General features: G+C 51.5%; 10 protein-coding genes across 13 annotated transcripts; 6 read left to right on the top strand and 4 right to left on the bottom strand.

Moving 5' to 3' along the window:
- Positions 1–75: 75 nt before the first annotated feature.
- LOC117903786 (protein sym1) lies at positions 76–3254 on the bottom strand. 3 transcript variants are annotated; one of them, XM_034816211.1, is made up of 5 exons: positions 3146–3254; positions 760–909; positions 606–688; positions 348–530; positions 122–280 (listed from the first exon to the last, which is right to left on the bottom strand). In XM_034816211.1, the coding sequence occupies exons 2-5, from the start codon at positions 893–895 to the stop codon at positions 122–124; spliced, it is 561 nt and encodes a 186-aa protein (XP_034672102.1). In that variant the 5' UTR covers positions 896–909; positions 3146–3254. The 3 variants fall into 3 exon arrangements, with proteins under 3 accessions (XP_034672104.1, XP_034672102.1, XP_034672103.1); XM_034816212.1 differs by having other exon boundaries at positions 3142–3213; XM_034816213.1 differs by lacking the exon at positions 3146–3254 and having other exon boundaries at positions 76–280; positions 760–895.
- Positions 328–2000, top strand: LOC117903783 (trypsin-1). 2 transcript variants are annotated; one of them, XM_034816209.1, is made up of 3 exons: positions 328–851; positions 949–1551; positions 1611–2000. In XM_034816209.1, the coding sequence occupies exons 2-3, from the start codon at positions 1075–1077 to the stop codon at positions 1980–1982; spliced, it is 849 nt and encodes a 282-aa protein (XP_034672100.1). In that variant the 5' UTR covers positions 328–851; positions 949–1074; the 3' UTR covers positions 1983–2000. The 2 variants fall into 2 exon arrangements, with proteins under 2 accessions (XP_034672100.1, XP_034672099.1); XM_034816208.1 differs by having other exon boundaries at positions 487–851; positions 978–1551.
- LOC117903784 (PXMP2/4 family protein 4) lies at positions 2021–3985 on the bottom strand. Its single transcript, XM_034816210.1, has 5 exons — positions 3830–3985; positions 2758–2943; positions 2565–2698; positions 2361–2492; positions 2021–2291 (listed from the first exon to the last, which is right to left on the bottom strand). The coding sequence occupies exons 2-5, from the start codon at positions 2918–2920 to the stop codon at positions 2106–2108; spliced, it is 615 nt and encodes a 204-aa protein (XP_034672101.1). The 5' UTR covers positions 2921–2943; positions 3830–3985; the 3' UTR covers positions 2021–2105.
- A 292-nt stretch (positions 3986–4277) lies between these two features.
- On the top strand, positions 4278–6008 carry LOC117903781 (GDP-fucose protein O-fucosyltransferase 2). Its single transcript, XM_034816206.1, has one exon. The coding sequence runs from the start codon at positions 4317–4319 to the stop codon at positions 5805–5807; it is 1491 nt and encodes a 496-aa protein (XP_034672097.1). The 5' UTR covers positions 4278–4316; the 3' UTR covers positions 5808–6008.
- A 351-nt stretch (positions 6009–6359) lies between these two features.
- Positions 6360–8563, top strand: LOC117903780 (large subunit GTPase 1 homolog). Its single transcript, XM_034816205.1, has 4 exons — positions 6360–6548; positions 6607–7888; positions 7962–8167; positions 8226–8563. Exons 1-4 carry the CDS (start codon positions 6447–6449, stop codon positions 8442–8444), a joined length of 1809 nt encoding a protein of 602 aa, XP_034672096.1. The 5' UTR covers positions 6360–6446; the 3' UTR covers positions 8445–8563.
- Positions 8564–8601: 38 nt separating this feature from the next.
- LOC117903782 (enoyl-CoA delta isomerase 2, mitochondrial) lies at positions 8602–9803 on the top strand. The gene is made up of 2 exons (XM_034816207.1): positions 8602–9677; positions 9711–9803. Exon 1 carries the CDS (start codon positions 8823–8825, stop codon positions 9675–9677), a length of 855 nt encoding a protein of 284 aa, XP_034672098.1. The 5' UTR covers positions 8602–8822; the 3' UTR covers positions 9711–9803.
- On the bottom strand, positions 9794–13254 carry LOC117903779 (leucine-rich PPR motif-containing protein, mitochondrial). The gene is made up of 2 exons (XM_034816204.1): positions 10859–13254; positions 9794–10803 (listed from the first exon to the last, which is right to left on the bottom strand). Exons 1-2 carry the CDS (start codon positions 13176–13178, stop codon positions 9881–9883), a joined length of 3243 nt encoding a protein of 1080 aa, XP_034672095.1. The 5' UTR covers positions 13179–13254; the 3' UTR covers positions 9794–9880.
- Positions 13255–14805: 1551 nt separating this feature from the next.
- Positions 14806–15895, top strand: LOC117894688. The gene is made up of 2 exons (XM_034801870.1): positions 14806–15447; positions 15506–15895. The coding sequence occupies exons 1-2, from the start codon at positions 14806–14808 to the stop codon at positions 15893–15895; spliced, it is 1032 nt and encodes a 343-aa protein (XP_034657761.1).
- A 131-nt stretch (positions 15896–16026) lies between these two features.
- On the top strand, positions 16027–17805 carry LOC117890728. Its single transcript, XM_034795784.1, has 3 exons — positions 16027–16963; positions 17016–17215; positions 17279–17805. The coding sequence occupies exons 1-3, from the start codon at positions 16079–16081 to the stop codon at positions 17565–17567; spliced, it is 1374 nt and encodes a 457-aa protein (XP_034651675.1). The 5' UTR covers positions 16027–16078; the 3' UTR covers positions 17568–17805.
- A 386-nt stretch (positions 17806–18191) lies between these two features.
- Positions 18192–19474, bottom strand: LOC117895804 (putative gustatory receptor 2a). Its single transcript, XM_034803729.1, has 2 exons — positions 18473–19474; positions 18192–18413 (listed from the first exon to the last, which is right to left on the bottom strand). Exons 1-2 carry the CDS (start codon positions 19451–19453, stop codon positions 18315–18317), a joined length of 1080 nt encoding a protein of 359 aa, XP_034659620.1. The 5' UTR covers positions 19454–19474; the 3' UTR covers positions 18192–18314.
- Positions 19475–23263: the final 3789 nt, after the last annotated feature.

Here is a 23263-nt window from a genome sequence, read left to right as displayed (position 1 = left end):
ATATTGGTATATTCTAGTATTTTTCGCTTAAAAAGTGCGGCCACATGCAACATTTTGTTTAAGAGCTACATTTATTATAAATATTTAATACAATGGGTAGAATAACAACAACAGGTAACAACTAAATGGCTACATCCACCTCGTGGTGTTCCAAATGCTTCATGTAGGCAAGAAAACACGTCCAGCACAGGCTGCAGGCGCTAATAAACGGCACTCGGTTGCGCTCTGGTATGAGGCTAAAATTAATGGTCGCAACAAGCGGCCACACTGACAGAGCCACCTGCGGATCGGGATTAATTCGTGAGTGTCTGGAGATTGCTGAACTGAATATTATGGTTGATTTATACCTTGTAGGTGGGCAGAAACTTCTTGCCAACCTCAGAGACAGCCTCCTCGACCGTCTTGGACTCGAGCAGACTCATGATGAAGTAGAAGCAGGTCATGGCACCCGGTGTGTACGAAATGGACTCCACCGCCGCTTTAATTATGCCCGTGCGCAGTGAGGTCTGCGGCCACATGGCGCTGGACACCTTCAGATAAATGAAGCACAGCACAATTAAGAGATATAATCCTCACGGCTCTGGGAGAGGGTCGGCGCTCCTTACCTTAACCCATCCATACAGTGTGGGTGCCACGAAGAGGCCACCGTACATGCTGAAGCGCATCACACGCCACCAGTCATAGTTGCCTGCAGACAGATGGAGGATAACAGAAGTCAAAACCAAGGGGGAGGAGGAGGATAGGGTGCATCACACTCACCCCAGCTCTTGCCCTCGAATGTCTGCTGGATGAGGCTGCCCGAGGGCCAAATCAGGCTGTACGATATCATGCCCCTCGCTATCGGATACCTGGTGAGGAACACCTTGAAGTTCTGCCACAGCACTGGAGCTGCCATTGCCAATCACAGCGCTGCGAAGTCACAAAACCACAAACAATAATCGCATTCAGTTTTGTATATAATTTGCATGCCTAATCAGCACCTGTCCTACTCTGTGGCGGAATGCGGGCCCACACCGACGACCCACCCATAAATTGCCAGACACCACTGCCGTTCCACGTATACGGACATCCAACATGGCGCTGTGCGGACCGATTGGCCTGCTCCTGATGGCTTCCGCCTGCGTGATCGGAGTCTTGGCGGACGATGGAAAGATTGTGAATGGAACTACCGCATCGCCGGGCGAGTTCCCCTTTGTGGTGTCGCTGCGTCGCGCCAAAAGCGGTCACCATTCGTGCGGGGCCACGCTGCTCAATTCGGACTGGGTGCTGACGGCTGCACACTGCGTGAAGGGTTCGACGCCACAGCAGCTGAACCTGCAGTACGGCAGCCAGAGTTTGGCGAGAAATGCCAGCAAAGTAGTGCAGGTGGCCGCGATCCATGTGCATCCCGGCTATGAGCCACAGGACAAGTATGTGAACGACATTGCCCTGCTGCAGCTGAAGGATTCCGTTGTCCTGGGCACACGCGTCCAACCGGTTCGCTTGCCGGACCCGGAGCAGCCGACACTCGCCAACAGCAGCGCCGTGCTCGCTGGCTGGGGATTAAATGCGGTACGAACTCCTGAACCATTTCACTTCTGAATCTATTGAATAAATCTTTTTTGTTTCAGACAGGAGGCGTGGTGCAGCAGCAGCTGCAGAAGGTCCAGCTGCAGGTGTTTAGCGACGCTGATTGCAGCGAGCGTCACCAGACTCAGCTGCACGCCAGCCAGATCTGCGCCGGAGTGCCCGAGGGCGGCAAGGGCCAGTGCAGTGGCGATTCCGGTGGTCCGTTGCTGCTTGTCGGTTCGGACACACAGATCGGTATTGTGTCCTGGAGCGTGAAGCCCTGTGCCCGTCCGCCCTATCCTGGCGTTTTCACAGAGGTGTCTGCTCATGTAAACTGGATTGTGGAGACGGTGGGTGCTTCCGCCTCCACGTCGTCGTGGCTCTGGATTGGTCAACTGATTGTGGGCCGCACGCCGCCAGTTTTGTCGTCCTAAAGTCGTATCAACCCACTTGGGAATAAAAATCCTTTGCATTTACGCTAACTCTATCTAATTTTGTCCTAAACAATTTGCCTAAAGGAACACGAAAAGAACAAACAACGACAACAACGGAGGGGACTATTTCGATGAGAGATCCGTGGTGCTGTGGCCGCTCTCCGCCTGCTCCTCGGAGTGACGCGTTTTCATGTAGGCCAGAAAGATGGTCCACATCAGGCTGCAGATGCTCACAAAGACGACACGGTTGTGTTCCGGCACAAGGGAGAAGTTGATGGTTTGCAGGAAGGGCCAGATGCACACACCAACCTGCGGGAAATGTTAGTAATGAGGTGAGAGGAGGAAGCGCAAGCAGGAATGAATAAGCGGACACGCTACCTTGTAGGTGGGAACCGCCTTCTCCTTGGTCTCTTCGACAGCCTCGGCCAGGCTCTTGAACTCCAGCAGGCTCATGCCCATAAAGAAGCTGACGCAAGCGAAGGGACCGTACGAGAGCTGCTCTGTGATGGCCTGCAAGTGTTTTTTGTTGCCAAAGTAAGTCAAGCGCTAGTCCCGCTGTGAGCTCCCGCTGCGTGCACTTACCTTGACGATGCCCGTGCGCAGATTCGTCTGCGGCCACATGGCACTGGTGAGTCGCACCCAGCCGTAGAGTGTGGGGGCCACGTAAAGGGCCCCGAACAGACTGAAGCGTAGGGCCCGGGCCCAGTCGTAGTCTTCTGCGGATGGAGAGGGAATGAGGGACGCTAATGATGATGAGGATGATGAAGTCACTTACTCAAATTGCGTCCCTCCAGCGCCTGCTGGATCAGACTGCCCGTTGGCCACATGATCGCGTATGTGAGGGCCCCCTTGGCCATGGGGTGCAGCTTCACCTTGACAACGGTTCGCGTCCAGTGGCCCAGCGACGTTTGCAGTAGCTTCACAGCCTGAGGCACCATTTTGGCATAGATTGTCGGGAATTCTAGGTGCACACGCGAGAGAGGAGAGCTTGAGCAGCCTGCTACCCACTTCCTGATCCCCAAAACAGCAACACAAAACACCAACAACAACTACAACGACGACTACAGAGGAAGCCACCACCCCCAAGGTCAGAGTCTGGGTTTTTGTTGTCGCTAGCCATGGTCAATACGCTGAAAGCGCGTACAGAACTCAGGGATACTTGCTTTTTTGTTGTTGTTTGTAGGAGGTATCCTGCCTGGGTTATTCGGTTGGTCGCGACAAACGATTCACAGAAACTAAAAGTGCAATCGCCAAATGAATGTAATTTCTAATTTCGAACATTTTGCCAGAGATGGGAGAGAGCCTCTCTCACGCCATACGGCGGCAATTGCAGTTGCAATTTGCAATTGAGACTCATTCCCGTGCGAGAGCGCATTCCGATACCGTTACAGTGATCTTGACCATAAACTTTACCCGTTGCCAATTGGCGGGCTGTGCAAGCGAGATAGGGCTACCCGCCCAGTGGAAACTTTACAGCTGCTGTGCGTGCACTCGAGAGTGCATTAATCAGTGTGGGTGGTAAATTTGCTAGTGGGAACGCAAAGAGCGAACGTACGAATAAGAGAGAGAGAGAGAAAAAGCTAGCGGAAGTATTGCCCACAAGGATATTTATGTAATTCGCAAGGGGGCAGGGGCGGACCCCCACACATGAATGGAAAATTAACGGCACGTTTGGCTTTCTGCCAGTCACCAAGCAAACGCAAACGCAAACCCAGACGACTGATATGATTACGTCGCTTGTAAAACCCAGAAGATCGTGACAGGTAATCCGTCGTTGTCGGCGCGCTGCTGTTCTTGCTGTTGTTTCTGTTGCTGTTTTGCGTTGATTTGTTCATGTATTTGCTTACCGTTTATTGTCGGTGAAATGAGGGGAATGGGGCTTAGTATCTAGCCCTAGTCTAACTTATTGGAATTCTAATTTGTACTATTGTTACGCACGTCGTGGAGCTGGAGGCAGCCGCATTCCGTGCCCTCTTTCCGTAACGTGTATTTGAATAATGAAAACAAAAGCAAATGCTAATATACATATATGTTTTGCTTGTGCCAGCTGTTCGTTCATTGATTAGGGAAAAGCTCCGACAAGTGTTTGAGCTTTCGTGTTTTTTTTTCAGATTAGCTAATCCTTGTAGTAAACCATTAATTTGGAATTTCAGGACACATATTTAAACATATAACAGCATTGGGCTTAATTGAAGTAATTGCTGTAAATTTGATTGTATAATGTTGGCGCCAAGCCGTATTTTGGAGTCGCACTAGTGCTTTTTGGTCACGCGTTTTCGGGATATTGTGAAGCTTTATGCTGCGGCCAGCCTGATGATATTATAAGTTTAAAAAATGCATAAAATGCACGGGCGGTGGTGCTGGTCTGGGCTGTGGCCACTGCTGGTGCTCCTTTTACTGCCATCATCGATTGCCATCGCAGACCGGCCAGCGACCCGCAACGGCACAGAGTCCCACCGAACGGCGGTGAGGAGCAGCAGCAACGTTTGCAGGAGCCGGCAATTCTGGCAAACGTTTCCATTGGTCGACACCTGTCCTCCGGCAATATTGCCACTGCGGGGCACCGTCTACATCCTCTACGATGTGAACATCTCCGAGGGCTTCAATCTGCGCCGAGACGTGTACATTCGCTTGGCCGTGTTCGTGCGGCGCCTTCGCAGACGCAAGCGCTTCCGGAATGTTCGTCTGGTGCTGCCGCCATTTCCCCGCCTCTACCACTGGCACTCGCACCACTTGAAGCAGAGCGACGTGGGCTGGGGCCACTTCTTCGACCTGGACAGCCTGCGCCGCTACGCCCCCATCCTCGACTACAGTGAGTTCCTCGCCGAGTACCGCCAGTTCGGAATGCCGGCCCCGCCCTACGTTCACATCTCGCAGGTGTTCCGCCTCATGCACTACGAGATCATGCTGGAGCAGGGCATATTCCGCGACAAGTACGAGCGCGTTGCTCCCAAGCTCGACGACAATTCCTGCAACGAATACTCCACTGCGGGAGGCCCGCTGCTATCGCAGAGTCTGCTGCGCTACGGACAATACCACTGCGTTCACTTTCAGGGCAGTGCGGGGCTGCTGGAGCGGCTGTTGCGCGAGGCCATCGCGGAGGATACGGCCGGGGCCGAGGACATCGACGACATGCGTGTGTACGCGATCCTCAGTTCCGAGACAGTGCTGCACGACCACTGGGGTGACGAGCACTTCTGGAAGGCCCGCCGCTCGATGCGATTCTCCAAATACCTTAGCCAGGTGGCTAGCGATTTCCTGCGCTATGCCTTCGACACCACGGACAGCACGGCGGGAGTCCAGCGCCCGGCCATGTGGGAGATGGAGCGACCTAAACGCGATGCACTCGGCGGGGACTTTATATGCGCCCACCTGCGTCGTGGCGACTTTGTACGATCGAGAGAGGCGACCACGCCAACCCTCAAGTCGGCCGCCCAGCAGATCAAGCAGCTGCTGAGGGCCTTTAATGCGAGCACAGTGTTTCTGTCGACGGATGCCACCCCCTACGACTTGGTGCAAATGAGGAGCATGTTCCAAGGCTTTCGGTTTGTGCACTTTCAGCCGGAGTCGAATTTGCAGCGACAGAAGCTGAAGGATGGCGGCGTTGCCATTGTGGATCAGTTGGTCTGCTCGTACGCCCGCTACTTCATTGGCACATACGAGAGCACCTTCACATACCGCATCTACGAGGAGCGTGAAATTCTGGGCTTCAGCAAGTCCAGCACCTTCAACACCATTTGCAAGGTTGTGGGCGGTAACTGTCCCCGTAATGCGGTCTGGCCCATCGTCTGGGACGACGATGGCGACAACGACACACCGTACTGAATCATTTCCGTGTTCTTTGCTGCCATTTTGTATCTGTGAAAACTGATTTGTCTTAATATGTATATTAAGTTGTATGAGGGCCACTCGAATATCTAGTTGGATGTGTGGACATTGCTTTTGTGACACCACTACTACCATAATAATTCCGAACAAGCTGCGATTATGTACCAAAAATAATAAAACTATAGTCATTAACATATATTTTTCTCAGCATTTGAATTTTCCGCACTTCTGTCTATGAACGCGTAATGTATCGATATTTGTACATCGATGGGTGACTGACGAGCTGCGAGAATAGGCTGTTTAAAGAATAGGATCAATTTTAGGTTACTATAATAAGTATTCTTAACCAATTTAAATAATTTAATCAAGAGTTTTTTAAGATCTGTCTACTATCGGTTTCTGCCTTTTCCATCTGATAACTACACATATCGATCATTGTGTTGACAGCCGCAGCTGTCAGCTGTTTATTTCGACTCACATTTATATAGGGAGGAGAGCAGTATATATTTTCGGTATATTTTGACGGTATATCTTATCGATAATTCCGTGGTCACACAGGAGAAGAGTGGTGCACGTGTTTTTGTTTGCTACAAAATTGTTTAACAGTGAAATATTTAACTTTGATTCGAGTGGAAAATGGGCAAGAAGAACAAGGGCTCTACGCCCAACCTGGGGCGGACGCTGATCAAAGATCGTTTTGGCCACACACAGCGTCGCAAGGTGGACAACGACACAATGGTATTTATTTATTGTACAAAAAAAGGCACCTGAAATCTGATCGTGCGATCATTTCCAGCTCCACACCACAGAGCTGCAGGACGGCTACGACTGGGGACGTCTCAATCTGTCGTCGGTGACGGAGGAGTCCTCGTTTCAAGCATTCCTGCGCACAGCCGAGCTGGCCGGAACCGAGTTCCAGGCGGAGAAGCTGAACATCACTTTTGTGAATCCCAAGCAACGCGTGGGGCTGCTCAGCAAGACCCAGGAGCAGCGCATGCATGAGAAGCATCATGAGCATCGTGAACATCTGAAGATTCCACGTCGCCCCAAATGGGACCAAACTACCAGTGCCGAGGATCTGGAGCGGGCCGAGAATGAGGCGTTCCTCAACTGGCGCCGTGATCTCGCACAGCTGCAGGAGGATGAGGATATCCTAATGACGCCCTACGAGAAGAATCTCGAGTTTTGGCGCCAACTCTGGCGAGTAGTCGAGCGCTCTGATGTCGTTGTCCAAATTGTCGACGCTCGCAATCCCCTGCTCTTCCGCAGCACCGACCTGGAGAGCTACGTCAAGGAAGTGAAGTCCACCAAGATGAACATGATTCTGGTGAACAAGTCCGACCTGTTGACGGAGGAGCAGCGCAAGCACTGGGCCGAATACTTTGACTGCGAGGGCATTCGCACTGCCTTCTACTCTGCGACGCTTGTGGAGGAGGAACTCAGGCGAGAGGCGGAAGCCGCCCGTCAGGAGTCATTCCCGGAGCTCAAAGAGCTGCGTGAGGCTGCCGATGAGATCCAGCAGTCGCTGAACAAGGTCGAGGGCGCACTCGATGCCATCGAGCGAAAGATACAGCCAGAGGAAGTGGACAAGCAGCTGCTGGGCGACAAAAACAGTCCACGTCTGCTCTCCCGCACGGAGATGATTGAGTTCCTGCGGCGCATCTACACGGGGCCCCGCCACACGTCGCAGCACGTCACCATCGGCATGGTCGGCTACCCCAATGTGGGCAAGAGCAGCACCATCAATTCCCTGATGACAGTCAAGAAGGTGTCTGTGTCGGCCACGCCCGGCAAGACCAAACGCTTCCAGACCCTCTATCTGGACAACGATATAATGCTGTGCGACTGCCCGGGCCTGGTCATGCCCAGCTTTGTGCTGACCAAGGCGGACATGCTGTTGAACGGCATTCTGCCCATCGATCAGATGCGCGATCATGTGCCCGCCGTCAATCTGCTCTGCGAGCGCATACCGCGTCACGTACTCGAGGACAGATATGGCATTTTGATAGCCAAGCCCGTCGAGGGCGAGGACATGGAACGTGTACCGCACTCCGAGGAGCTGCTACTCGCCTACGGCTGTAAGTTCTCTGTGTGGGCAGCTCATCTTGGATCAACTTTAATAATCATTTCGTTCCGTTCGTTTTTACGCAGACAATCGCGGCTTTATGACCTCCAACGGACAGCCGGATCAGGCACGTTCCGCCCGTTATGTGCTCAAGGATTATGTCAATGGCAAGCTGCTCTATGCCATGGGTCCACCGTCAGTCATACAGGAAGAGTATCACACCTTTCCCGAGCGGCAGCGCAAGGCCATCGAAGAGTCACAGCTGCCCAGTCAGCAGCAGCGTGCCATGCGCGTAAGTTTATTCATTTCGATCCCTAGAGCTTGTTCCTTTATCCGTGACATCTCCGCAGATTGACAAGAGCACGTCCAAGGAGCTGGACCAGCAGTTCTTCGATGACAAGCCAAGCCATGCCCATGTCAAGGGACGCACCAATTTCCCAAATGTACGCCTGGCCAACGACGGCAGCCTGGTGGCCGATGCCGGCCCCACAGCCAAGCCCTGGCGCCACGTCAAGAAGGAGCGACGTGAGAAGCTGCGCAAGAAATTCTCCCATCTGGATGAGCACTAAGTGCAAAGTGTTTGCCACGCTCAAGACTATTTATAATGTACATTATTAGGACTAGAATTATCATTTGGCTGCGAATGAAATTAGATTTTTGATCCCCCCCACCAGGGGATGGCAAGCTATCATGCTCTTCGTTTGTGGTCGCCAATCTAATCAATTTGGGTTAAATTTGATTAAGAATTTAAATCAACAAAGGAGGCAGCAGGCCACAGAGCACAGAACAGAGAGCAGTGCACTCTCGTGCAGTCATAAAATTGAGAGTAGGAATTACGCATCTGCAGAGTGCGTGAGAGCAGCAGCAGTAAGTGGAGATGGCAGCGCTCGAACGGAGGATGGCAACTGATAGACTGAACTGAACTTTGAACCTCGCCCCCTGCTATCATGTCTATCTGCAGGCAGTGTCTTCTGTGCGAATTGTTCAAGTTAGTCTTCAATCCGTCGTGTGTCGTGTCGCGTCGTGTAGCAATGAGTACAGCGGGCGAAGACTATCTCTTCAGCAGGCAGTTCAGGGAGCTGTCGATCAGGCGTCGAGCGGGAGGACTGCTCGTCATACAGTTCCAGCGATGGCAGCGACGCACCGTTTACGAGCTGATGCGAGCACTGGACGCAGCCAATGCGGACGAGGACATCAGCATTGTGGTGCTCTCGGGCGAGTTTGCCGTGGGACCTCAGGGTGATTGCCAGCAGCAGCCGCTGGCCCTGGAGCAGGGAAAGGGTAGAGAGAAACGCGACGAGGCCGAGGATCGGTTCATTCAACACCGAGCCGCTGACTTTGTGATGCGTTCGCTGGCCAAGAAGCTGCTTGGCTTCCGCAAGCTGCTGGTGGCCTTTGTGCAGGGCCCTTGCCAGGGCCTGGGCGTCAGCATCTGCAGCCTCTGCGACCTCGTCTATGCCACGGAGACAGGCCATTTCCTGCTCTCGCTCTCACACCTACATCCCTGCGTCGAGGAGGGGCCCAGCTGGAGCCTACCACAGATCGAGCTGTTGCTCCGTCTCGGCGAACGGGCCGATGCTCGCTGCGCATGGGGCAGCGGCTTTGTGGCCAGCCTGACGGCAGACGCTCAGGAGTTCTGGACACGCATGGACCAGTATTCGCGCCTGCCCACTGTCTCCCTGCTGGCCACCAAGCGGCTGCTACTACGCCCCGGGCGCGACACACTATTGGCGCAGCTGCGGCAGGAGGGCACACCACTGGCAGCTCAGCGTCGCCGCATTGCTGCGTCCTCCAAGCTGTGATCCAAGCTGTGATCCAAGCTGTGGGCGACAACTTCAAGTTGAATCTGTTTGTGCCGCACCCTGCCCATCAATTTAAGCAATTGACAATAACTTTACACCCTACTTTTGTTGTGTTCCTATTTGTACAATTTATCAATAAAACAACTCGCAATTATCGCGTGGGTCTCCTTGGGATCTCCTTGAGTTAACAGCTAAAAAGGCGGCTATCTAATTTGTGCACGCAACGCTATGCCGCTGGGTATTTCCACATTGTTCAGCTGCAGCAGCTTCACCAGATTGCGAATGAACTCCTGCGACACCTTCAGCTCGTCATCGGCCTCGAGGCGCTCGTACAGATCGAGGGCCGCCTCGAAGTTATTGCTCTTGCTGAACTGCGAGAGCAGCATGTCGTAGATGCGCTGCTCGTCGATGCTGCGCTGCACGCCACGCACGCCGCGGGCCAGACGGAGCAGGGTGCGCACGGCACCCTCCTGTCCCAGGTGCTCGCAGTTCTTCACCAGCAGCTCGTGATTGATGCGGAACTCTGGATTGATGATCAGTCGTCGCAGCTGCGTCTCTGTGCCGGATTCGGCCAGTGCCAGCAGCAGGGCGCTGTTCATGTTCGCCGCCCCGTGCACACGGCTCACGGTTGCCGTTACCGCCGCCAAGTGCTGCTGGGCCGTGGCCGCTGTGGCGCCCGGAAAGCGTGCCAGCTCCTCCGCATCCCCATTGCCCAGCCGCACCAGCAGTGACAGCAGCTCGAACTGCAGCGGCGTGTGCTTGTGCTGGCTGGCCAGGCGCTGAAACTCCGCCACAGCCGCGTCCAAGTCACCGCGCAGCAGCCACTCTCGCACAACGGGCCCGAGGAGCGCATTGTGTGCCTGGCAGTAGCCCAGCTGCCGCAGGAAGTCCAGTGTCTCTTGAGTTAGGTTGCGGCCAGTCGGTGCGGCCTCCTGCCGCTTCGTATCTGCGGCCATTTGGGCCACATGGGTGAGCAGCTGCCACACGTTCTTGATCACGTAGGTGCCACCAATGATCTTGTGCTGGTCGGCGCGACGCTGCAGCAGCTGCTTGGCTGCCTCCAGCTGGCCGCCGTGCACCAGCAGCCCGGCAAAGTCAATCAGTTTGTGCTCATCGATCATAAAGCCTGCAAATAATTATGGTTAACGGGGATTGCATTCGATGAAGGGATCTCCTATCACCTGGGTATGCGCTCTGCAGGTTCTCCAGGCTTTGCTGTGCCCGTTCCAGATCCCGCAGCTTGATGTGCAGATCGAATATGGAGGCCTGCATGCCGGCGCTGGACTGGACATTGAGTGCCTGGCACTTGGCCAGCAGCTGCTGGGCACGTTCCAGGCGACCGTTTCGCACGGACAACTGCAGCAGTCGGCGCAGGACACCGCGCGGATTGAGCTGCTTGGCCTCGAGCTCGATCAGATGGCACTCCAGCTCGTCCTGGCTCATGTCGCGCGGGTGCTTGATGAAGCCGCCATGGGCCGACGAGTCGGCCGGCAGGGTGAGCTTGGGGTTGCGCATCTTCTGCAGCGTCTTGCCCAGCGCCTGCAGCACCTGGCTGTCCTCGGTGCCTTGTCGGGCGATCGAGAGCAAAGCCTCGGCGGCGGCCGGCGACAGTTGCAGCTCCAGGCGGCGCAGCTCGTGCACGAACTTGAGCAGTGAGGCGGCATCCTGCCGCAGACGCGTCTGGGGGCCGCACATCTGCAGGAGCAGGGCGCCGACAAAGTCCTCTTCCTTCTGGAGCGACCGCTGCTGCAGGGCCTGCACGAGCTGGGCGAACAGCTCGAAGCGCTTCGTGGCACGGGCATGGACCGACATGGCGGACAGAGGTTGGAGGAGCGTGGACAGCTGGAGGCGCGTGGGATAGCGCTGCAGGAGGTCCAGAATCTCGGGAAGTTGCTGGTGCTGCTGCAGCAGCTGGATGATCACGTGCCCAACGACCTGGGAGGGCTTAATGCCCACCGACTCCAGCTGCTGGAGGGCACGCAGCGGATCCTGTAGCGTCTGCACGAGATTGGGCAGCAGGTACTGTCGCAGTGTGTCCTCGTCGCACTCGACACCCAGTCGCTGCATGTCTGCGACCAGCCGCAGCATACCGCTCTCGCCGTCCCGTCGGTGCTGGTGCAGGATCAGGGGCCAGAAGTAATGCGGACGCAGCTCCTCCCCGGCATCGCTGAGAGCCTCGAAGCAGCGTAGAGCTGCGGCGGGCAGGCGGCGCAGGGCCAGCTCGGTGACCAGGTGCAGGGCTCGCTGGTTCTGTCCGCGCTGGCTAAGCTCGCGGGCGAACTGGATCGTCTCCTCCAGGGGCACGCGAGCGCGAAAGAACTCCTGCAGGATGAGCGCCGCGTACTCGTCCACGTTCTGGTTGCCATTGAACGTGGGTGTGGGCAGTGCGGCCACCAGTCGGATTACCAGCTGGGCCTGGCCCCGGTGCGCCAGTTCGATGCAGAGGCTCCGCAGGGATGGGGGTAAGTCGAATCCAGTCAGATAGTCCTTGGGCAGCTCCTTGACCAGCTGCTGAACGAGATCGGTGTCCACCGACTGGCTGCCAAGTGCCCCGCGCAGCATCTGCAGCAGCTGGGGTGCAGTGAATCCACTGTGGACCTGCAGCAGATCCCGCGCCTTGGCCACCTCCTCGTTCTCCGCAAAGGCCGCAAAGCGAATAGCCTGAGTGCTGGCACTCGGCGGGATTCCCGCAGCCCGCATGCTGGTGAGCACAGACTCGACTCCGGGCAGATCCTTGTTGCGTCCATGGCCCAGGAGCAGGGCGTGGAAGTTGGACTCTGTCAGCGGGAAGTTCTTTTCACGCATCTCCGCTAGCAGCTCGGTGGCCTGGCGCATATTACCCGCAGAGCAGGCCATGTCCAACAGGCTGCTGTAGAGCGATGCATCGGCGGGTCCGTGGTAGACGCTGATCTCGGCCAACAGTGCCCGATGGTCCGCCAGCGGCAGCCTGTTCTGCCGCAGCACCTCCAATTGTGTGTGGTAGTGGGCAAGCGTCGGCTGCCCCTGCTTCACCAGCTGCACCCACAGGCTCTGGAAGAGCTGCAGACGCTCCTGGGCGCTTTGGGCGGGCAGCAGCTCGGGCACGCACGAGCCAAGCAGGAAGTGCAGCTGTGCGGCACTCAGTGCCTGTGCCGCCGGTGCTCGTGTGGCCTGAAGGTTATCCAACAAGCGTCGGCACTGCTCGTAGTTGAGCAAACTGTGCTGCTGGTAGTACGTCTCCAGCTGCGTCCACAGATCCTCGGTGCTGATGGGTGTTGCAGGTGAGCTGGACGGGCGCCTGTTGCGACCGCCTCCCTTGTCCGCAGCAGCGCAGCTACTACTGCTGCTGCCCAGGCATCGCTGCTGCAGGTGGTGGACAGGTGTCCGGGCCACAGTCAGAGACGGGTTCGGGTTCGTTGCATAACGCAATCCGTGGATTGTGGCGGGCAGAGCACCGACTGGCAGTTGCCCGAGTCGCGTTAAACGCACACACACACTTTGCAACAGACGCGCTCGTTGCATCGTCTCAACTTCATTCAGATTCTCTTAAAATTTAAAAAAAGACGCGATGGACACGGCTCAGGGGATAAAAAACACAAACACGCGCCGGTAAACAGCTGTTCCGGTTAGCGGTGGGTGACAGCTATCGATAAGACTATCGATTCACCTGTGGTCTGGGTCACATTTTTCAAAGTTACTTACAGTTATTTATTGCAAATTGTCGCAAATCTCTACACGAGATGGCAGGGCAAGTTATTAGCCTAATATGGGTCCCGGGACACCAGGGCATTGAAGGCAACTGCATAGCAGACGAGTTGGCCATGTCTGGCACTACACTCCCCCTTAATCAAGAAAAGGAGGAAATACGTATGCCAATGGCCACTTGCAAGCTCAAAATAAAAGAGTACTATACCCTGCAGACAACCAACAGATGGCAAATGGTCACGGGTTGTCGCATCACCCGACAAACGTGGCCAGACATCTCGAAAAAACGCACCGCTGAACTATGCAAACTCAGCAGACATACATAGGTGCAGCGTAGTCATTCGCTCTCTTACAGGGCACTGGCTGATAGGCAAGCAACCATGCAAATAGGCTGGGTGCCCCCTTCAACGACTTCTGTCGTAGCTGTAGAGACGAGGACGAGGAGGAGACAGTAGAACATCTGTTCTGCTCCTGCCCGGCTCTCAGTAGAAGGAGGCTAAAATATCTGGGCTCACCGTTTCTTAATGACATTTCAGAAATGGCTACTAGAGAGCATCTACTTGTGAGAGCATCTGGATGGGAGCACTGTTGACACCCTGACAAACGGGAGGAGACAAGGAAAAGATCCAAGCGGAATCATAACGGGCCGAAACCGGCCTAAGTGTGTCGGGATTGTGAAATCCCGACGACCGCCTCAACCTATGTAACCTAACCTACAGTTATTTATCGAACGTAATTAGGATTAGCCCATGCCAATATGTTGATGAGAGAGGAATCGTATGTAAGGATCGTCCGCACTGATCCGTGCTGGGTTTTTAAAACTGAAAAAGGGCTGGGGTCTGTTCAAATAATATGCACAATTCTTCTTTGAACCTTTCATTTTTGTTGTAAGTTCCCCCTTTATTGGGCACCACTGGAGCCCAAAACACTGAAGTGTTTGGGTATGGCCTGCGGAGTAGATGGTAACAATAAACTGAAAGGGCCGCTTCGAACGTCTGTGATCTCGCCGGTCTGCATATTGCGTTGCATATAAACATAGACTAAAAAATAAACAAAACTCGGCATTCCATTCGTTTTCGTCGCAAACGAGTGTCCCTCCCCCTACCTGTGTCGAATTGCACCAAGCTCATTCAGAGAGTAGAATTTCGTTGCCAAGAACACACACACGCACGCACACACACAAACAAATCGTCGAGAATTTTCCCAGCAAATTCCGATCGAACACGAGAGAGTACTGCTCGAGAGATAGAGAGGGGGAAGAGGGAGAGCCCGAGCGCGAGTCCGAGCGCGAGTCCGAGCGCGAGCTTCAGCTGCACGACGAATGGCTGTAGCGTCGTTAGGCGCAATCGCCATCACCCTTGGCTTTCATTTCAAAGTTGATCATTGCGATTTTCACGCGGAGCTTGGAAGGAGTACCTTTGAGAAGAACTTTAGCTAATTGAAAATGTCTGAGGGGGGAAATTCGCCACTGCCGCCGCTGCCCGAACAGCAGCCATCCACGAAGAAGAGCGTCAAATGCGTTCAGGAATTGTTTTTGGATGCGACGCACTACAAGCTCAGCTGGGGCAAGTTCGCTAGGGTGGCGAAGATGGGGCCGCTAGCGGAACGCATCGAACAGCTACCGGGGTCAATGGGAACCATGCCGGTGGTCGAGGTAAGCGCCAAACTTCAACCTGACATCGCGGTAATCCTGCAGCTTCGTGCCACACACATACAGTGCTGCCAGTACCTACGGGATATGTGCAGCAGCCTGAACACCAACGAGCTGGCCACCCTGCAGCAATTGGCCAGCATCTTGTTCCTCCTCGCTGATGGCGACCCGAAGATGGACACATGCCACGCGTCACTGCTGCGCCACAGCTTTAACGTTGTCGATTCGCTAGAGCCCATGCTGGTGCATCACTTTACCAAGCTGCTGCTGGACTACTTTGGTGGCACATCGAGCAGCAGCCGTGGCCAGGTGCTGCGTATTGCTCGACTACTAGGGGCAAGGAGTGGCATCGGCAGGGCCGTCAGCGTGTGCCTGCTGTGGGACATCATCTTTAGCTATGCCGAAATACCCATTGACATTCACCAGTACCGCGAGGTGAGTAACGCAGCTCTCGAAGCGACCTTAAACCCTCGTCCTTGTTTGCTCGTTCCAGCTGAACGAGCTACGCGTTTTGAAGGATGTGCCCATGGCGGACTTGAGCAACACCAGCTTCAGGTGCCTCATCCGTGCGGTGGGCACTCTGCTGCACTTGCTGCTGTGCTGCCCGGACCTGGCCGAGTTCCTCCACCACGGCTATCCGAACTTTTACTTTCGCATCCAGCCACAGGATGTGAACTTGCTGCGCACATGGCTGGTAAAGGCGGAGGGCTGCATGGACGCTAACCGTCCGCGCACCGATGCTGCCAAGCTGCAGGAAGTGCTGGACTATCTCTCAGCTCCCGAACCAACGCGTCAATGGTGCCACGAGTGCCGCAACCAAAACGGCAATGTCCGAGTGCCCCGCTCCGACGTGGAGTGTTTGCTTTCCAAGATGCGCATGTGAATAATATTACGAGACAATCAATCAGTAGGCCATGCGGCATAACTTTATTTTGATATACTTTGAAATTTGTTTACTTGATAAAAGTCAATGCACTAAGAGCTAAACGGAAAATTTATAAAAATATTGTTTCCACATTTTTCAAGTAATTTCCCCGCGGCGTGTGTGTTTGGTTGAGCGGGCATAATGAATGGTTTGAATGGTGCGACCATCATCGTGCAGGTGCCGAGCAGCGATGAGGATGAGACGGAAGTGAGTTCAGATCTAGATGCAATGATGTTTGAGGCTGTAGAGGAGTGCGGTGCCCAGGGAGACATTGAGTCAACAGACAGTGAGAAGCAGCCGGACGCTGAGCCGTTGATTGCTGTGGTGGAGGCCCAGACGCCGCCAAGGAGCCCAGTCCTGGCCCGTAGTGCCCCAGCCGGAGTCACTGATGTCGATGCCAAGTTGAAGGCATTGTTCGAGCGCCAGCAGATCGTTAAGATGCTGTTGGGTCTCTGCGATGAAACAGATGGCGAAAGCGAGACCATTCATATCGTGATGGAGCTGCTGGGGGCCGAGATCGAGGGGCCAACAGCCGTGGACCGTCTCACCGATCAGCTGCTCTCAGTGCTCCCCGAGCAGACTCTGGTCGATGAGGGCATAATCCTGGACAACGAGCGCTATCACAGTTTCCGTAATGTTCTTGGCAACTATGCCAAGATCCATGCCTCCCGTCGCCTTATCGAGCAGCTGCCCACACTGGGCACTGGCAATTTTCTCGGTGGCACCCACGACGAAGCGTTGCTCGCTCGCGTTGTCGCCGACGAAGTGCTCAAGATACCAGACTTGATGCGCCAGTTCTGGACCTCACTCGAGGAAATGGATTTCTTCAATGAGGACTCCGCCTTCAAGGCCTACCTGAAGGCCAGCAACCATCCCAATGGCAAGATTCTACGCGAGCTAATGCTCAGCCGCATATCACGCGTCTTCCTATGCGTCGTCAGCTCGACATTCTATCTATTCTTTACCGAATTCGAGATCATACACATGCTCCGGCACTGCTACTTGAGTGTTAATTCGGAAATCGAGGTGAGTTTGAGGCCACATGCTTTTGGCATCTTCCACATCTGACTTCTTGCAGATATTCCTTTCGGTTATTCTTTGGCTGGAGCACAACTGGACCGAGCGCAGCGAGTGTGCGGAGCGTGTCCTCGCGGAGGTTCGCTTCCATCTGATGCCCACCTGGTATCTGACCACTCTGAATAGCACCAATCGCTGCATTCACTTTGCACGTGTCAACCAACGCCCAGGCGTTAAGGCTCTGATTGCCAAAGGACTCGCGTGAGTGTTTGCTTGGCTTGCTGTTCAGCCAGAACTTTCCTCTAACTTTCATGTCTCTTGCAGTGCTGTTGTGGCCAAGAAGGGGTCGAATCCTCATTACAACTCCCAAGCGGCTGGGAGTTTCTACCAAATGGATTGTCCAGTTCCACGTGAATGGATCGCCGATCCAGCATGTGTCTATCATCACAAGTGCCACTGCCAGCGCTTCGTCTATCCGACATACGAAGTCTTCAAGCAGTACTTGTCGCGCATCATTAATAGTGCCCCCAACTACTGGCACACCTTCCGCCCGGCCCAGGAGGTGTATCGCAATCAGCTGCACTGCTGCTGCTACTTGCCACAACTTCGCTAGGCCTCAAACCAACACATTTTCCCCTACACTACACTACAGTACACTACACTACACTACACTACACTACACATTGAGACCTCTTACATTGTCGGAAATGCCGCTTCTGAATGTTAAACACAACACACAAGAATAGGTTGTCTTATGCCCAGTACAAATGATGCAATTTATATTTTATACATACGAAAACCTCAACCGCATAGAAGAGACCCATAACATCATATTCTCGGGCCATATAATATTCTCCTCCCATATACATATACACCACATGCCCAGACACCACAAGCTCGGCGACAGTAAAGGGACAAATGTCCGAGAATAAATATTGTTATTGGGTTACATTTGAGAAGGTTTTTTTTATGGGAAACGGAGCATTCTCTTCCTGTTTCAAATATATGGGTTTCGACAGTCGATTAAATGATACAATAACTTTTTCCGATTGTTAAATATTTTGTGTTTGCAGAAGGAGAGCTCAGCCTCCGCTCGAGCCGTTGGACATCGCGGACTCGCTCATGTGGAACTGTATCAAAATAATGAGGTAAGTGGTTGTGGCACCCACAATCTAAACAAGAATAATTAGAGAGTCGTTAGCCCGGTGAGGTCCCAGCTCCACGCACCTACCGTATAGAGGAGTGTATTGTCGACATTGAAAAAGCCGGCGGCGCTGAAGTAAAGCCTCTGGTGGAGTAGCTGCAGCGAGAACTGGGTGATCTAAGGATGATCAGGGGGAGGGAGCACAGAGTTCACAGATCACAAGAAGAAACATACGGAAGAACCTACCAGAGCATTGTGCAACTCGTTTGTCAGATCCACGCTGACCTGATGCAGACTCAGCGCCAGGCGTGTGGCCTGCAAGGGAGACATTTGTAGAGAGGAGAGAGCAGGGTCTCCAGGCTTTGCCTACTCACACATTGCGCTGCGCGGTCACAGATCAGGGAGAGAACCAGAACGTTGCCCAGGTGCGGGGCGGACCACACGGCACTGGCCACAATCTGAAGGATGTCATAGGGCGATGCCGCCGACTGTCGAAAGTTGAGGAAGATCCAGTAGCAGTTGGAGGTGATGGCCAGGAAGTCATTGCCCACCAGCAGCAGTATTGAGAGGCCGTGGCTGCGGTTAAGCAGTGCCACCAGCGACCACACCCTCTGATAAAGTTGCCGCACAGCCACCAGGCGCAGCATTGAGGACGCCGTGCCCGTTGTCACCGTCTCCGTCTCCGTCTCCGCCTCCGCCACCGAATCCTGCAACTGTAATGTTCGGAGGGCATCGAGCAGCAGTTCCAGGCGCTGGCCCACAATCAGCACAGCGGTGAAGATCTGAAAATAGCGTAGGCCGCACACGAGCATCGGCAGGAGGTACTGAATCCAGTAGATGGGAAACTGACGCGAACCCGGAGCCACTAGCTTCGCGACCAGTATCAGGCTCTGGCTGGCCACATAGCCCCACAGCATCCACATTGCCCGACGATTGGTGCGACGGCGCACCTGTCTGCTGTCCACGTTCATCTGAAGGTCCCGCGCCAGCTGCCGATCAATCTCGGCCAGTTCTGCATAGAAATTGCACTGCGCCTGACGCTGCCACAACGCCTCCAGCAGGGCGGCCATGTGCGCCACCCGTATGCCCACCAGTTGGATAAAGTCCACCGTGTGGCCAATGCTGCTGATGGTCGTCTCGGCATCCATCATATCATCTGCATCCCCACTGCCGCTGCTCTCCTGAAAGAGGCCATAGGCGGCGTAGCCACCGGCCGCCACCAGCACCGTCCAGCCGTAGAGCTCCAGCCAGCTAGAGCGACGCAGGAGTCCGCTCTCCTTGTCCAGGCGCCACTGCCAGAGATTGCACACCTGACAGACGCGATGCAACGGTCCCAGAGCTCTCAGTGTGTCCATGGCAAGGGCGCGCCAACTCGACTGTGTACCTGATGGATATCTGCCTATATGTCGATAGATACCTGTTGCTGGGTGGGATAGATAAGTGGTGAATCGATTAGGTGGTTATCAGGCTGCGACGATTAAACGTTTGTTACGCTAATCAACAGCAAAATTATTTAAATGCGAATCGCTGAGAGTCAATTCTGCTGAAACGGTTCTTGCCACTTGCTGTGTGGCAACCAAGGGTGCAACTGCTGCCGAACGATGTTGAAATGCAAATGGAATGCCAGCCAGGATACTTTGTGCATATATGTATATGTATGGTACGTACATTAAGTACTAATCCATCATTATTAATTAAGGTATTTCCCAATGTCAAGTCATCTATCATCAAGCGGACAACTGACACTTGTCCACAGCTATTTCCAGTTGGTGGACTGGAGGGCTACCTGTAGATTAGGGCGCTTAAAGATGAATTTCAAGTAAAACAATTTTTATTTTTCACATAAATACGTTTATTATAATTTTCAGATTGTTTTTTCTTTTTGGAAATAGTTCTGGAGTAAGCATTACTTTGACGTTCATAAAATGTAATACATATACAATACATATATGAATATATATATATAGATATATATATATGTATATATATATACATATATATATAAGTATATATCGATTTGTTTGTTTGTTTTGTTTTCTTCTGGCTAACCTCTCGACCCATGAATCGAATCCATTTTTGTGCTTGCTCTTTGCTCATTCCTCTCTCATTCCTCGACACTCTACCTAAACTCTTCATTTAACTCGTTCCTGCTGCTATCCGCTCTGCTCTTTTCCTCCATCAGTGTCTGGCCATAGAGCCTTGGGTATTTTTGTAGTAGCTTTAATTTTGGATATACGAGAAGTACTACTTTGCTCTGTTCTGTTCTGCTCTTCCTGCCTGCCTGCCCTTTTTCGCGTTTTACTACTCGTAGTATAATGATTATATAGAGGGTTTTGGTTTTATACATAACTCTGCACACACACATGCACACACACACATGCATGCATGTATGTGCATAGATCTATGCATGGGTGTCTGTGTTTATTTAGTATGTAAATTTGATTTAAATCGAAGCTGCTAAAAAGTAAAAGCAAATTCAACAAACAAACTCTCGTGTTACGTTCACAAGTACGACGAGTGCCATACCATATCATAATCATATCATATATGCGATACACATTGGGATTCTTACACTTACATTACGCGTATATGTCTGTGTGTATGTATGTATGCGTGTGTGTGTGTGTCTGTGTGTTGTTTAAGGTATAAGGTAATAATGTGCAGACATCTGCTGTGTTCTGTTCTGTTTGTTTTAAGGCAATGTGGGGTAGGGTAGGGTTGGGGATTGGATATCATGGGCGGGGAGGTGATGGTGCATAGTGCGCGCGTCTGCGTATATATCTGATCTTATCGGATTCTACCAAACAAATCGCGAACAATTAGAGTAGTAAAGGGGGTGGTGTAGAGGGAAGGGGAGGGAAGGGAGATACGTAAGTTCCCGTAACAAAACTCACAGACGAGTACATTTGTCTTTTTAGTTGCGTTTTTTTTTTGGTTTTTGGTTTTTGGTTTTTGGGGGAAATTCGTTTAGTGAAAGGCAAAAAATGTCTTCTGGCTTGTGAGAAGAGTTTCCATATAATTTGTTCAAGCAAAAACATCAAATACGCTCAAGTATATATGTATATATGTATGTATATGTATGTATGTATATATATTATATATATAGTGTTGTATATAGTTCATGTCTATGCATATACGCATTTTAAATATCATGTGTGAGTATCTGTATTCTTTCTTGTTATTGATTTTTTGCATTTTTACTTTTGGGCTTTTCGTTAATATTTCCCTAGGTTTTGTTTTGTTTTTTTTGTTCTTTTGGTTTTGTTTCGCTTAGCGCACGAATTTTTGGAAAATATTATTATTAATAAATCGCCTGCTCTTAATCCTTTTACTCATTTGTTTCTTTTGTTTTTTTTTGTGTTTCTTTTTTTTGGGTTTTGTTTTTGCGATTTTTATTTAAATTTAAAATCCTCGAAGCGGCCAAATACGGAACTCAGGGAATATATTGGATGAAGGCTCGAAAGGCTCGTATCTGTCTGCTGTTTAAAGAATGCTCCTTCTCCTCCTAGTCCTTCTTTACGCCTTGTTTAGGCTGGCTGTCTGTTTGTCTGACCGTTTTCTTCATCATCATCAGCTTAGCCCTACGATTGTGTGTATAATTTTCGCACTTAAATTTTGCTTTATTTTTTTTGGTTGCTTATCAAACGTTTGTAGACTGGACGGTTGCCAGTTGACTGTTGTTTGTTTTTGTTATCGGATCTGTAGCTATTGTATCTGTAGCTGTTTATTGTTTTTTCTGTATAAGAAGCAACGCAAAAATATACGACGCATATAGCCTAAAAGTCTGTCTGTCGCCAGAAAATATTATTATTATTAGATCGTATCAATATCAAATATTCCATTTCAATTTCAATATATCATTATCAATTTCAGTTTAAATTTCAATTGTTTTGGTTCAAGCTAAATGTCTCCCTTGAGTAATTGAGTACATATTTAATTTTAAGTTACTTTAATTTGTCTTAATGTTGTTTGTTCTTTGGACTGTGTTTACTTGCTGTGGCCTCGAATTGCTTACTTCTGTGGTTACATAAATTGATTAAAATTTTCCAGTAGTGTGCCTTTGTTTTGTTTATTTTGTTTGTGTTTTGTTTTTTGCTTTTTGTTTGTTTTGTATATTTTTGTTTGCATTGCAATATTACTTTGTTTTGTTTGCAAATTTGTTATTCTATGACTATGAAAAAGTAAAAAAAATATAGAAAAATAACCATCTTCATTCACTTTGTGTACTTCATATTTATTCGTATTTAGTTATCTTTGCTCATCTCATCTCATCTCACGTCATCTCAACATCCTCTCATCTACTATTTCTCGCTTTTCACAGTATCTGTCTCAACATTCGACCCCAAACCTAATCCCAAACCCAACCCCCCAATCACAAGCCCTGTTCCAGTTCAAGTTCTTAGTCTCACACTCTGACGCTCCTCCTCACTTCTCAATACCAGTCGATCGATCATCATACCCTCGTAAACCATATATAGTAACATCAGCATTAACATTATCGTTATCGTCTTCCGTCTTTGTCATCGTAATTGTAATCGTCAACGTTTATCACCATCACCATCACCATTACCATCGTCACCGTCATCACTACCATCATCAGCAATCGAGTCATTCCTTTCCATTCTTAAACATCTATTCAAGACTTTCAGTTTCCTAGCTACAACATTCAGACTCTGTCCCCCAATCCCAAACCCAATCCCAATCCCATTACCCGACCATTCCAGACTCTAGTTTCTGCACTTCAGTTTCCCTCCCTCTACTATAAAGAAGTGTACGTATATCGTGTTGCTATAGCTTGCTGGATTATAAGTCTTTCTGCGGCTGCCTTAAATAACAATAATAATAAACAGAAAACCAAAACAAAAACCAGAAACGGAAACCAAACGAAAACGATATACTTGTACATATGGAACTGAAAAATTGACTACGGAAATGACTTTGTATTTGGAGTATCTTTGCATTTTTCTCTGGTTGGAGGCACATTCAGCAAGGATCAAGGATCTCAGATCTCGGATCAGTTTTGATGGTTTAAGGGGGAGCGGGGGTAATCGCCTGCTAGCCCAAAGCGTTTGATTAGTTATATGTATAGTTCGTATTGGATACACTTGTTCCTTCTGCCTTCTAGCATGTGTGCTCTTCGTATTATTATATCCGGCAATCGTTCT

The sequence above is a fragment of the Drosophila subobscura genome, chromosome A (genome assembly GCF_008121235.1).
Source record: "Drosophila subobscura isolate 14011-0131.10 chromosome A, UCBerk_Dsub_1.0, whole genome shotgun sequence".
NCBI lineage: Eukaryota > Metazoa > Arthropoda > Insecta > Diptera > Drosophilidae > Drosophila > Drosophila subobscura.
This window is presented reverse-complemented; position numbering and strand designations above follow the sequence as displayed.

What these genes read in the sequence shown, in the direction of transcription:
- LOC117903786 (XM_034816211.1), bottom strand. Translation starts at nt 895, where the DNA reads ATGGCAGCTCCAGTGCTGTGGCAGAACTTCAAGGTGTTCCTCACCAGG. An exon ending in CACTGTATGGATGGGTTAAG is followed by an intron (nt 531 to 605) that starts GTAAGGAGCGCC and finishes ATTTATCTGAAG; the next exon opens with GTGTCCAGCGCCATGTGGCC. An exon ending in AGTTTCTGCCCACCTACAAG is followed by an intron (nt 281 to 347) that starts GTATAAATCAAC and finishes CCCGATCCGCAG; the next exon opens with GTGGCTCTGTCAGTGTGGCC.
- LOC117903783 (XM_034816209.1), top strand. Translation starts at nt 1,075, where the DNA reads ATGGCGCTGTGCGGACCGATTGGCCTGCTCCTGATGGCTTCCGCCTGC. An exon ending in CTGGCTGGGGATTAAATGCG is followed by an intron (nt 1,552 to 1,610) that starts GTACGAACTCCT and finishes TTTTTGTTTCAG; the next exon opens with ACAGGAGGCGTGGTGCAGCA.
- LOC117903784 (XM_034816210.1), bottom strand. Translation starts at nt 2,920, where the DNA reads ATGGTGCCTCAGGCTGTGAAGCTACTGCAAACGTCGCTGGGCCACTGG. An exon ending in TGCGCACGGGCATCGTCAAG is followed by an intron (nt 2,493 to 2,564) that starts GTAAGTGCACGC and finishes AAACACTTGCAG; the next exon opens with GCCATCACAGAGCAGCTCTC. An exon ending in AGGCGGTTCCCACCTACAAG is followed by an intron (nt 2,292 to 2,360) that starts GTAGCGTGTCCG and finishes CATTTCCCGCAG; the next exon opens with GTTGGTGTGTGCATCTGGCC.
- LOC117903781 (XM_034816206.1), top strand. Translation starts at nt 4,317, where the DNA reads ATGCATAAAATGCACGGGCGGTGGTGCTGGTCTGGGCTGTGGCCACTG.
- LOC117903780 (XM_034816205.1), top strand. Translation starts at nt 6,447, where the DNA reads ATGGGCAAGAAGAACAAGGGCTCTACGCCCAACCTGGGGCGGACGCTG. An exon ending in AGGTGGACAACGACACAATG is followed by an intron (nt 6,549 to 6,606) that starts GTATTTATTTAT and finishes GATCATTTCCAG; the next exon opens with CTCCACACCACAGAGCTGCA. An exon ending in GCTGCTACTCGCCTACGGCT is followed by an intron (nt 7,889 to 7,961) that starts GTAAGTTCTCTG and finishes GTTTTTACGCAG; the next exon opens with ACAATCGCGGCTTTATGACC.
- LOC117903782 (XM_034816207.1), top strand. Translation starts at nt 8,823, where the DNA reads ATGTCTATCTGCAGGCAGTGTCTTCTGTGCGAATTGTTCAAGTTAGTC.
- LOC117903779 (XM_034816204.1), bottom strand. Translation starts at nt 13,178, where the DNA reads ATGCAACGAGCGCGTCTGTTGCAAAGTGTGTGTGTGCGTTTAACGCGA. An exon ending in CCTGCAGAGCGCATACCCAG is followed by an intron (nt 10,804 to 10,858) that starts GTGATAGGAGAT and finishes AATTATTTGCAG; the next exon opens with GCTTTATGATCGATGAGCAC.
- LOC117894688 (XM_034801870.1), top strand. Translation starts at nt 14,806, where the DNA reads ATGTCTGAGGGGGGAAATTCGCCACTGCCGCCGCTGCCCGAACAGCAG. An exon ending in ACATTCACCAGTACCGCGAG is followed by an intron (nt 15,448 to 15,505) that starts GTGAGTAACGCA and finishes TGCTCGTTCCAG; the next exon opens with CTGAACGAGCTACGCGTTTT.
- LOC117890728 (XM_034795784.1), top strand. Translation starts at nt 16,079, where the DNA reads ATGAATGGTTTGAATGGTGCGACCATCATCGTGCAGGTGCCGAGCAGC. An exon ending in GTGTTAATTCGGAAATCGAG is followed by an intron (nt 16,964 to 17,015) that starts GTGAGTTTGAGG and finishes GACTTCTTGCAG; the next exon opens with ATATTCCTTTCGGTTATTCT. An exon ending in CTGATTGCCAAAGGACTCGC is followed by an intron (nt 17,216 to 17,278) that starts GTGAGTGTTTGC and finishes TGTCTCTTGCAG; the next exon opens with TGCTGTTGTGGCCAAGAAGG.
- LOC117895804 (XM_034803729.1), bottom strand. Translation starts at nt 19,453, where the DNA reads ATGGACACACTGAGAGCTCTGGGACCGTTGCATCGCGTCTGTCAGGTG. An exon ending in GTGACCGCGCAGCGCAATGT is followed by an intron (nt 18,414 to 18,472) that starts GTGAGTAGGCAA and finishes TCTCCCTTGCAG; the next exon opens with GCCACACGCCTGGCGCTGAG.